At 51.8% G+C, this 12,500-nt stretch overlaps 1 protein-coding gene across 2 annotated transcripts in view; it reads left to right on the forward strand.

Moving 5' to 3' along the window:
- Nucleotides 1-10,746, forward strand: part of grin2db (glutamate receptor, ionotropic, N-methyl D-aspartate 2D, b) — a 46,762-nt gene extending 36,016 nt beyond the window's left edge. For both annotated transcript variants that reach the window (XM_081696568.1, XM_081696567.1), the window contains exons 13-15: nt 1-100; nt 5,319-5,560; nt 5,967-10,746. The exon at nt 1-100 is cut by the window's left edge and continues 88 nt beyond it. In XM_081696568.1, coding sequence (XP_081552694.1) covers nt 1-100; nt 5,319-5,560; nt 5,967-9,107 — 3,483 coding nt within the window. In that variant the 3' untranslated portion in view covers nt 9,108-10,746. The remainder of the gene's footprint in view (nt 101-5,318; nt 5,561-5,966) is intronic.
- Nucleotides 10,747-12,500: the final 1,754 nt, after the last annotated feature.

The following is a 12,500-nucleotide window of genomic DNA, read 5'->3' on the forward strand; positions in this document are numbered from 1 at the left end:
GGCAAGGTCTTCGCCACCACGGGCTACGGCATCGCCCTCATCAAGAACTCCCGCTGGAAACGGCCCCTGGACCTGGCCCTGCTGCAGCTGGTGGGCGACGGTGAGGGCGTGGGACCGACCCCGGGTCACCATCCGTGAATGAGGGGGTTTGAAGTTAGCTGGGGGGCCCAAGTGCCGGGCAGAGTGTCGGAGCTGGGTTAATCGTGTTGAGTACTGGCGTGGGTCAAAGGTTATGGCCAGTGGTCAAAGGTTACAGCTAGAATGAGGGAAACGCAGGGACGTTAGTGCAGAGGCAGAAGAGTGCAGAGTAGCACTCAAGGTTTCTCAGTTAGAGTGAATTAGATGAGTATCTCGAGCTCGACATAAGGAGGCAACTGATATCCGCACATTAGAGGAGTGCTCACAGACAAAGTGTGAATGCACGTGTATGTGTTAGTGTTAGTGTGTGTGTGTGTGTGTGTGTGTGTGTCTGTAATCAAAATGTCTCATAAACACTGAGGTTTTGACAATCCTCGCATAAAATATCACCCAGTGGTCGCGACAGTAAAAATGCTCAGTGTAAACACCGCCTACAGTGCTTATACGCATTATACTGTTATACCGACAGTGGACAGAACCAATGTACGTGTTCATTCATGTTATACCTACAGTGTACCTGTTCATTCATGTTATACCTACAGTGTACCTGTTCATTCATGTTATACCTACAGTCTACGTGGTCATTCATGTTATACCTACAGTGTACCTGTTCATTCATGTTATACCTACAGTGTACGTGGTCATTCATGTTATACCTACAGTGTACGTGGTCATTCATGTTATACCTACAGTGTACGTGGTCATTCATGTTATACCTACAGTGTACGTGGTCATTCATGTTATACCTACAGTGTACGTGGTCATTCATGTTATACCTACAGTGTACCTGTTCATTCATGTTATACCTACAGTGTACGTGGTCATTCATGTTATACCTACAGTGTATGTGTTCATGTAATGTATGTGTTCATTCAAAACTGGCCGTCTCAATAAGAATTTAAAAGCTATAAAAGCATAAATTGAAAAAGCGCGTGCACGTCTATAAGGCCCAGCGCAACCACAAACTGATTTAAAATAATTGAGTTGGATCTATGACTCTATTATTGCAGTGCTTATGATAAGCCACAGTCCACTCCAACTGCGCTCTAAGGGATTAGTGTATCGCGTCCCGTTCATCGCACTTGTCCAACCGCTAATACTTAAAGTCTCATTTCTACCAGCTGTGCACACACACCTGTGCACACAAACACAAACACTGCCACACACGCACACATGCGCTCACACACACGCACACACGCGCACACATTCACACACACGCACACGTGCACACACGCACACACACATTCACACACATGCGCGCGCACACACACACGCACACACATACATGCACACACACACACACAGTGTATTGTTTCAATTGGATGGTTTGTTTGATTGCCCTTTTTAATCCTCTTCAGAGAGAGTGGGAGCTTGAGCAAGCATGTGTGTGTGTGTGTGTGCGTGCGTGTGTGTGTGTGTGTGTGTGTGCATGTGTGCGTGTGTGTGCGTGTGTGTGCATGTGTGCGTGTGAGTGTGTGTGTGCATGTGTGAGTGTGTGTGTGTGTGTGTGTGTGTGTGTGTATGTGTGTGCGTGTGTGCGTGTGCGTGTGTGTGCGTGTGTGCATGTGTGCGTGTGTGAGTGTGTGTGTGCATGTGTGAGTGTGTGTGTGTGTGTGTATGTGTGCGTGTGTGCGTGTGTGCGCGCGTGTGCGTGTGCGTGTGCGTGTGTGTGTGCGTGTGCGTGTGTGTGTGTGTGTGCGTGTGCCAGGATCCTACTGTGAGAGCAGCTCATTCGTGCCAGGTCTCATCAGCTAACACCACAGTTAAACTGCTCAACCTGCCGCGACGGCTTTGCATGTGAAATGAACAGTGACATTTGTAGTGTTGCTGGTATGTGCAGGATGGTGTGTGATTTGTCGGGTGTTATTTTCTCTAAATCTGTTCTTGCTTTCAACATGTTAACAAAAACAACAATAGAATTTTTTTGTGTTTATTGACACTAATGACTTGCTATGTAGCCTAATCTTTGGGGATTATATGTAATTTCTTTACTGTTATTTAAAAGCGTTTCACAGGTGGTGCTTCTCTGTAGTTCGACTGTAATCCTCCACTCTACTTCTTGCCATAATCCTTTGCTCTCTCCCTCAATTTAAAGAGTTAGACCACCTTTCCGTGGACATCTCCAGTGTGGTGGAAACGTTTGGTGTTTCCTTTGGTCGCAAAATTGTCCTGTGATTAAAAATCATTTGTGCAATATTGGGTAAGGACAGCACCTCCTCAGCCTAGTCAGAGCTCCTCTTGAGATTTCAGCAGCATGAGACAATTAAAATCAATCAGAATCTTCATGCTATATATACAGAGTCTTGCTTGTCCTGTCTGCTAAATACACTGAGCTATGACACCATTTACTGGGCCATGGAACTGATCCAGGGCTGGATTCTTTTTCCACTTTGCAGGTCTAGTTGCACACTTTAACTCATGAATTATTCGATCATGTTTTCACTTCTTTTACATATACATCAAAGTGATTAGTGTTATATAGTTTAAACAGCATTCTGCGCATAAATCTACAATGTGTTTCTGTGTGTCTGCTGCTGCACACAGCACTTTTTCATCCTAATTCCACAAAACAAGATGGCACTATAAAGTTATGAGATAACAATCCACAACAGTTCTGATATAAGCCAGCACTACCAGACTGGGCTTTGTTATGCTTCTGTAATGATACACTGGGAGGAGTTTTTGGTAGGAAACTCTTGGTAAGCTGACCTTCAGGTGTGACCCTTGTGGCATCAGGCTGATAAAGGTCAGGTGGTGGTCTGAGGGACAGGCCTGAGATCAGGGCAGATAATGGTTAAGGTCAGGTTGTGGTGTGAAGGACAGGCCTGAGATCAGGGCTGCAGGTCACACAGATGGCGCCATGTCTGGCCGTCAACTGAGGTTAACGGGCCTGCTAAACCTTGCATGCTAAAATGTGCCCGTTTAGCCATGTCTGTCTCCTCATGCCAACGTTCACACATGCTGCCAAGCAAAGCCCCTCTGTGCCAAGGCAGAGTGTGTGCGTGCATGCATGCGTGTGTGTGTGATCACATGTCCACGTGTGGGTATGTGTGTGTGTTCGTGTGCATGTGTGTTCGTGTGTGTGTGATCACATGTCCACATGTGTGTGTGTTCGTGTGCATGTGTGTTCATGCGTGTGTGTGTGCGCACGCTTAGGCCTTCACACCTGCTGGCTTTGGCTTTGCTTGTAGAGAGGTTTGCCATAGCCGATGGCAGGGAATGAATGGAGGAGGCTTTCTGCGCGAGGCACCACGGCAGTCAAACCCCCGGCCTTAAATCCCGCCACTTTAAGCCACACGTTCTGGTCCAGTGAATCTCGCTCGTACTTTGTCTGTAGTTTTGCATAATAATTCACTCTCACAGTTGAACGGCTGCAGCTCCGGCTGCCCTAACGGTATTGAAACATCCGGCACGGCACGCAGTAGTACGGTGGGCATTCGACTGCTGTTGCGAACGTCGAAATAGACATTGATACATGTGGACATATTGCTCTGTCGTTACAGTGCAAGGATTTATTCCCTCTGATACACACGCTTCACTGAATAATGAGGAGCACTCATTCCTTGTAGACCTTGGTACCTGCAGTGCGAGCTGGGAAGTAAATGATTTAAGCATAGCGAGCTGCAGTCCGGCTTGTCTTTCTTTGTCTTTCTATTCCTGGAATTCTCCGGAGTTTCTGGTTCATCCCTCCCTACCGTGGTCAGGCTGTCCACCATCCACCACAATTAAATGATTATGATCTCCCCTCTCTGGCGCTCAACTTTCTGATTTTCCTCACTCGTTATTTTCATTCATGTTTCACTAGATCATGGTGGGTTTTTTTTCTACTCTTTGGTGCTGTCGAGTACCAGTGCGCCCCCCCCCCCCCACCTCGCTCCCTCTCCTTCTCTCCCTCCCTCCCTCCTGCTTCACTTTTCCTTTTTATTCATTTTTTAACCTTAATGCTCTCCTCTTGGAATGAAAGCGATAGACCTGCTGTTGTCATTGCAACACTGCCCCATCGCTCTCTCTCTCTCTCTCCCACTCTCTCTCTCTCTCTCTCTCTCTCTCCCCACGCTCTCTCTCTCTCTCTCCCCACTCTCTCTCTCTCTCTCTCTCTCCCCACTCTCTCTCTCTCTCCCCACTCTCTCTCTCCCCACTCTCTCTCTCCCCACTCTCTCTCTCTCTCTCTCTCTCTCTCTCTCTCCCCACTCTCTCTCTCTCCCCACGCTCGCTCTCTCTCTCTCTCTCTCTCTCTCTCTCTCTCTCTCTCTCCCCACTCTCTCTCTCTCTTCCCACTCTCTCCCTCTCCCTCTCCCTCTCTCTCTCTCTCCCCCTCCCTCTCTCTCCCTCCCTCCCTCTTTCTCCCTCTCTCCCCACTCTTTCTCTCTCTCTCTCTCTCTCTCTCTCTCTCTCTCTCTCTCTCCCCACGCTCTCTCTCTCTCCCCACTCTCTCTCTCTCCCCACTCTCTCTCTCTCCCTCTCCCCACTCTCTCTCTCTCTCTCTCCCCACGCTCTCTCTCTCTCTCCCCACTCTCTCTCTCTCTCTCTCCCCACGCTCTCTCCCTCTCTCCCTCTCTCTTTCTCCCTCTCTCCCCACTCTTTCTCTCTCTCTCTCTCTCTCTCTCTCTCTCTCTCTCTCTCTCCCCACGCTCTCTCTCTCTCTCCCCACTCTCTCTCTCTCTCCCCACTCTCTCTCTCTCTCTCTCTCTCCCCCCACGCTCTCTCTCTCTCCCCACTCTCTCTCTCTCTCTCTCCCCACGCTCTCTCCCTCTCTCCCTCTCTCTCTCCCTCTCTCTCTCTCCCTCCCTCCCTCTTTCTCCCTCTCTCCCTCACTCTCTCTCTCTCTCCACCTCTACTCCCCTGCGGTTTCACTGCCTTCTCCTCCTTCACATTCGCTTTGTGATAGAGTGAGACATATAGGTGAATTATAATGGGTGCCATCTCTCTCTGTAAATAACATCTGACCTCTGCCCCGTGGGTTACTCTCAGGTAACAAAATATTGCTGGATTCGACCTCTGACCTGTAACGCCTCAGATATTGAAATAGCCTAACAAGCCAGCAGATGAATGTAAACTTTGGTTGTAGATTGCTATCCAGGGAAGTGACCAGCTGAATAATATATATGGTTTATTGATTTGATGTATGTCTTTTGAGTTTTAATCCTGTATATAATTATACTATACTCTTCTCTTCTCAGATGAGATCGAGATGCTGGAACGCCTCTGGCTCTCGGGCATCTGTCACAACGATAAGATCGAGGTGATGAGCTCCAAGCTGGACATAGACAACATGGCGGGCGTCTTCTACATGCTGTTGGTGGCCATGGGCCTGAGCCTGTTGGTGTTCGCCTGGGAGCACCTGGTCTACTGGAGGCTGCGTCACTGCATGAGCAACATGGGCCAGACTGGCAAACTGGACTTCCTGCTAGCCTTTAGTAGGGTGAGCGGGGCCCAGAGCACGTACACTGAATGATGGGTCAGGCGGGGGCAGATCGGGGGAGGGGAGGTGGAGACAGCGAAGAGGAAGAAGGGGCGGGTGTGTGTGTGTGTGGGGGGGTCGTTGTGTTTAAGATACTGTGTGGCAGAGTGGTGCTCTAACCTATAAGCGAATGTGGTAAAGCTATACCTCAAGGCTTAGAGATCTGCCCAAATCAAATCCCCATATATGCTCAGAATGGCTGAACCTGCTGGAAAATCCCATCAGAATACTGCAATCTTATTTCTGGGACAAATGCTCGTCTCGCTAAATAATACCTCCGTTGCCAATACCCGTATCTCTCTCTCTCTCTCTCTCTCTCTCTCTCTCCCTCTCTCTCTGTCTGTCGCTCTCTCACTTTCTTGCACAGGGAATGTACAGCTGCTGCAGTTTTGAGGATGAAACCGCTCAAGGCGGAGCCAAACTCACCATTCCCACCCACCACCACGCCTCCGTGGTGGCGGCCCCTCCCTCATCCCACGTCGTCACGACGGCCGTCGCCAACCCGGCCATCGCCATGGTGCCCCAGCAACAGCAGCAGCAGCAGCAGCAGCAGCAACAGCAACCCCCTCAGCCGCCGCAGTCCTACAAGGCTCAGCTCCCCGGCTCACCCCCTGCCGTGGTGCATTCTGGCGCAGCTCTGGGGCCCTCTGCCCCGCCCCTTTTGGGCGCTCCTCTCCCTTGCTCCACGTTCCTGCCCCGCCCGGACCGCAGGCTGGCAGTGGTGGACCGCTGGAGGCTTCCCAAATCGGCCAGCGCCACCGCACCCATGGGCGTCAGGGGGGGCCTCTCCGACATGGGGCCCTTCCCACCCAAAGTAGCTCCTACGTGGGCCGGCGGCGGAGCCGCTGGGAGCGGCCTGGATGGATATAAGCGCTATTATGGCCCTATTGACCCTGAGGGCCTGGGGCCATGTGTGGACCAGCAGACAGGTTCCCAGACTCCCAAAACCCCCAGAAGCCACCAGCAGCCCCCACCGGCTAGCATGGCTTTTTACCAGGAGAAGGGCATGGACCACGGGGTGGGGAAGAAGCTGGGGGCGGGTACTGGTGGAGGGGGTCAGGGGAAGGGGGTGAAGTCTATGGGGACTCCTCGGCTGCCCCCAAAAAGCCAGACCCCAGCCCCGCTCCCTCCTAACCCCCCACTGCAGCACCCCTCTCCCCCTCTCCCCTCATCCCTTTGGAGGAAGCGACGGCCCAAGAAGCCAAAAGAGCCCGGCGGCCCACTGTACGAGAACATCCTGCCCCTGGGCCGGAGAGGAGGCGGCCGGGACGCCGGGCGCAGGCCGAGGCCGTCTCCCCCTCTGCCCATCCCCGTGCCGGTAACTCTCTCGCCGACATACACGCCTACGTCCCCCTCCCCCTCGTTCCCCTACACCTCCACCTCGTCCTCCACCTCCAGCACCAGCTCCTCGACGACGTCGTCCGCGTCTTCCTCGCGATCCTCCTCGCCCTCGTCCACCTCCACCACCTCGTCGCGCAGCACCAGGGACCGAGAGGCAGAAGAGGAGGAGGAGGAAGACCTAGACGAGCTGACCGAGGAGTCCAGCCTCCTGCAGGGACTCAACCGGGGCCGGGAGCGCGCCGTCCTGTCCCCGAGGTCGCTCTCGCACGGCCCACCCCCACCCCCCGTGCCCCCGCGCAAGCCCCGCGGCCCGCGGGCCGAGCAGAGCCGGGAGAGGGAGGGCAGGAGGGACCGGGATCGAGGCGGGAGCCAGCTCTCCCAGCTCCAGGAGTGGTGGGCGGGCTCGGGCGAGGCGGAGCGCAGGCGCGAGCGCAAGCGGCGGAAAGAGCGGGAGAAGGAGAAGAAGAGGAAGAAGAAGAAGAGCAAGAAGCGGAAAAAGAGGGAGGCGCGCGAGCGGGAGAGGGAGCGCAAGCGGCGGAAGGTGAAGAAGAAGAAGAAGAAGGAGGTGAAGACGAAGAGGAAGAAGAAGGCGCCCGCCGGCAGGCGCTCCGAGCCGGAGGAGGGCGACGCGGAGGCGGAGCGGGAGGGCGAGGGCGATGTGGAGAGGGAGGGGGAGTACTCCTCCTTCTCCACCCAGTACCGCAGCGCCTTCGGAGACAAGGGGAGCCTCTCCGCTTGGGAGGGAGAGCGGGAGCGAGGGAGGAGAGAGGGCGGGGAGGAGGTGGGGGACGAGCGCGACGAGGAGAGCGGAGGGGCGCGGAGCCGGGAAAGGCGGCCGAAGGGCGGCCGCGCTCGACACCGGACATCCGGCAAGCGGTACCCCAACCTCAATAAGCTGCCCGCCTCCGTCAAGTTCTGGGTCACCGGAGGAGGTACGGAAGCGTCTGGAGGCTCCCCGCCCTCCTCTCTGCACGCGCTCCTCCCGTCGGGCAAGCGGCGGAGGAGCAGCGGGGCGGAGAGGGAGGCCGGAGGGAGGCTAGGGGAGCGGCGACCGCTACTCCTGCACTACGAGAGGGCGCACACGCGCGAGGGCCTGTCCTTCCATGAGTGGGACTCCGAGGATGAAGAGGAGGAGGATGAGGAGGAGGAAGAGAGGGAGAGGGAGCGAGCGGATGAGAGAGCAAGGAGGCTAGGGGGCCGGGGGGCCGTGTCCGAGTCAGAGAGGGATCGCGTGCGGGTGGAGGAGAGCTACTCCGACGATGGATCGTCGGGGGAATTTGGCCGCTTTGAAAGGTACTGGGAGGGAGGTGGAGTGGGCGGGGCTAGCGGGATAGGGGGTGGGGGCTGGTTTTTCGGGACCTACCCTGCCCGGGAGAAAGGGGGAAGCGTCAACAGCCGAGACGATTCTGTCCTGGGCCGATCTGAAGGGTGGGTTGGGGGCGATTTTTGGGGTTCAGGCCCGGGCATCGGCTGGGGCTCTGGAGGGGGTAGTGGGGGGCTTGGCTCGCAGTGGCCTCCGCTTCCCACCTCACTCCCACCCCCTCGGCGCTACTGGTCGGTAGATAAGCTGTCCATGAAAGGTGAGAAACATGGGCGCAGCGGGTCAAAGGGCAAGGGTCAGAGAGCTCGGAGCCGGGATCAAGATGCCGCAGCATGCTCATATGCACAATTCAGCCACGGCAGACCTCACGAGCGCGGGAAGCGGGGCAGTGCAGCCTCCCACAGCCAGGAGGAGCTGCTCCCCCACTGCCATAGCTTCAGCGGGGGCTCGCGCCCCAAACTGCCCCCTAAACCCGATGCCACCATGTCCGGCAGCCAATCCAACCTCAGCACCCAGCAGCTCCAACATTCGGAGCCTGTCCCCAGCACGGGGCAGCCCCTCCTGGCCTCTCTGCCTGTGACGTCCTCCCCCTCCTCACTCCCCATGTCCATGCCGGTTCCCCCTACCCCTTCCTCTGCGTCCGTGTCCCCGCCTCCGGCACTGTCGCCCGGGGCGACCAAGGGGGCCTCCCAGTCCGCGGCGGCCAGCGCCAAGCTCCAGTACCAGAGACTGCGTTCGGTCCCCCAGCCACGGCGCTTCTACTCGCCCCACCTCCCCCTCAAAGCCAAGAGCCTGTGCTCGCGCCGCGGCTCCGCCCACTTCTCCAGCCTGGAGAGCGAAGTATGACACGGGGCTTCGCTGCTGCGCGTGTGTGTGTGCTCCACGGTGAGACGCAGCTGGAGTGTGACGCACACGCACGCGCCGCTCCACCGCCACCAGGGCGCCGACGGCAGCCGTGCGCACCGCCGCGACGACGGCGCCGGGCCGGCAGAGACGGCCTCCCCCGGTGCGGAAACTCCGGTCGTGCTCCACCTCCGTTCGGAACTGAGCATTACGATGTCATCCCTAGTCCTGTCCTCCAACGAGAACGCTGGATCTGGAATCTGTGAGTAATGATGTCATGTTTACACACGCACACACGCGCACGCTCCATCATTCAAGGAAGAGACTCTTTTTTTGCTCGTCAGTCTTCGACAGGAGTTCACGAACTGCAAAAACTGCTGAAACTAAAGGCTGCGTTTCAGTTTGTCAGTGGCTGACTTGTGATAAGCAAGCAATCAGTCTGCCTGTGGTCACCATCGTCTCGCTGGCTGGGAAACGGCTCTCTGCTTCCCTCTTTGTTTTCTTTGGCTTTCACCACAGCGATGCAGTGACATTCTTTCTGTGTGTATCCAATCCTCAAGGCCACATCAGAAAGAGATGTTTGAACTCTGACTTCACCACTTAAGATTCAAGTGTCTCTAGTGAATATATTTCCTTTATTTTTATTGCAAAGGTGTCAACCAATCAGATCTGACCAAGAGAAATTCCATCCATCTCATTGGAGCTTTTCCTGTCCTATTAGAACTCTGATGCGGTGGTATTGTCAAACAGGGATGCTACTATAGTCTAAGAAGACAAACTTCAACAGAAAAACAACTAAGGACAACGAAATACATGTAGCAATTTTTTTTGTTTCTGTACAAATTTCTTTTCTTACTCCAGGTTCCCAACACCGTTTTTTATTCAATCTATTTATTGCTCTCACTGTGTTAGTATTTTAAAAGTAGAGTAAGCTAGCTGTGTCTGAAGTTAAATAGTAGAGCGCCGGTCTTGGATGCCAAATAACACAGCTCACACAGATCTTTTGAGTGGACCCACGCCATTAGAGCTCTCCTGTTGGCTTAGATTATTTAACACAAAAGCAATACGTAACTGTCCACCAAAATGAGGACGGGTTGCAATATCTATAATTGGCACTAGATGGCTTCATAATATTGAAATTACTTCATAATACCGCCTGATGGGCCGCACCTTTAACTTTAATTGTAACTGCATTATTTCTTTAATTGTTGAGTAATTGTGAAGGTTTGGAGGATTGCCGGACTCTTTTGGGTGCAGTTATAGCTTTCACAACCTCTTGGAGTTGGTTATATGGCCGACACTGGTTCCAGCACGAAGGAGATGCGTTCAGAAAGCACAATAGCTCTGGCTCTCGCCTGTAAAGGTGTCATCGGCATCACCACCAACTAAGTCTAAGGGCAAATGACAAAACCATCTTTATCCAAAGGAACAAACGCAGACGCCAACACGCCAACCCACCCTACAAGTACCTTCAGTTCTTCTCGATTCGCCTGCTTCATGGAAACGCGATCAAAGCTTGTTCGGTGTCAGGCACGGCCCATTTGTTGTTGTAGTTGAATGTAGCTTTGACATGATGTAGCAAAAAGTAGAGATACTTTTAGACTTTGTAGCAGTTTTTTTTTTTTTTTTTTTTTTTTTTGATGCTCATATCATCGGAAGTCACAGACACGTCGGGATGCAGAGTACTTGCACATAATTGTCACGGATAAAGAGATTAGACCCTTTACCAGAGATACCACTTTTTAATGGGATCTGTGATGTCTGTCTCTCTTTACAACCTATTGCTTTAATAAGGACTTTTTAAGAACGAGCTCATTATCATTTGCAATGTTATTAATTAACTTTTTGCCCTGTTTAGGAGAGGGTGCACATAATCGCATAAGTAGGATATGAACATGCTCAGGTATTGAAGTGCGGATCGCGGAACCAAACGGCGAACGCGGCTGCCAAAGCCCCTCGTGGTCAGCGTTCCGAGAGAAGCAGGCACGCTAGCGGAAATGCTGGGTCACACCAGACTTGGCACCATGGAGTGAGCGGGAGAGTGATAGGGTCGTGTGGGGGCGCGGGGTGAGTGGTAACAGGGCCCACGGGGCAGTTGAATAGGTCTGGTGTGGCGTGTGTTCACTTGATCTGTTCTTGAGTTAAAAGGCGCTAACATGGTACTCTGTGACTGCATGTACAGAATTGAATTTTTCCATGTAGCTTAATTTTGCTGAGAAAAAAAAATATATCTCTATATACAGTATACTGTTTTTTGAGAATGTATCATGTTATGCTGTGAATTAACTTAGATATTTGATTGATCATTGTATTAAGTTCTCATTTGAATTCTATAATTTATCTATACAAAACACATATGTACAAATAAATATATACATATATATACAGACAGGTATATATATACTGAGTTAAGTTTGCTATACTTGGGGGAAATGTTAGAGAAATAGTTTTAAATGTTTTAGCTTTGTAGCAATTCTAGACACTGGAAACTTTTTTGAATTTTGATTCCTCCTATATGACTGTGAAAACATTAGTGCCTGTGAAGAAAAAAGATAAGAACCAAGTCTGATATCAAGTCTAAACATCCATCTGTCCGTCCATCCATCCATCCACTCATACTTTCACTGATATTTTGATATTTGCAAGAATTTTTGCAAGAGTTGCAGTATTTTTTTCACTTTAATATGCTTCTATAATTCTGCCTACACGACGTGTTTTTTCACTCATTTTTTTAGCTTCCTCTCTTGTTCACCCCCTGTTCGCGTGTTTCTCGGCCCAGTCAGCTGTCAGTCTGTCTGCCTGCCCCAGCATTTGTGGGTATTTGCAAGTTTGTTTTTTTTCCCTTCAAAACGACTTCACTACTCAACTCTAATACTACCTAATCCACTAATGGGTTTGCTTTTTTATCCACACATTCAATGTCTGGGATTAATGTTCTACATTTCTTTTGTTAGTAAATGTTGCTGGTGTTTCATAATACCCATAAATCCTTTTTTTCTTCCAAAGCTAATACATAAACCTCTTTATACATGTGACTTTTTTTTCAAACTCATGGTCTGATTCACTCCTTATCCCTCTGTCAGTTCTCTCACTTAGCAAAAAAACAGAGACCAGTAGCTACTGTGTTCTTGCTCCTGTGGGTTGATTATTAAAGATGATCAATTTAATTCTAATCAATATGTAATGGATTAATGAATTGACAGTGTAACTGAGCAGGTACACGATTGCCATGAACCTGTGTGTAAAGAGTCTGGGCTGTACTGTACTCAATCTCCTGTTAATAGGTCAACAAGATGCATTATGGGTAATATGTGTGTAGCACAGGGTGATGCTAGTGTCCACTAGAATACCCCAAAATGGCTCCCCAGCACGGGGTTCGGGTTATGTGATCCATAT

This window comes from Electrophorus electricus, chromosome 14 (assembly GCF_041902795.1).
Source record: "Electrophorus electricus isolate QZ-2024a chromosome 14, ASM4190279v1, whole genome shotgun sequence".
NCBI lineage: Eukaryota > Metazoa > Chordata > Actinopteri > Gymnotiformes > Gymnotidae > Electrophorus > Electrophorus electricus.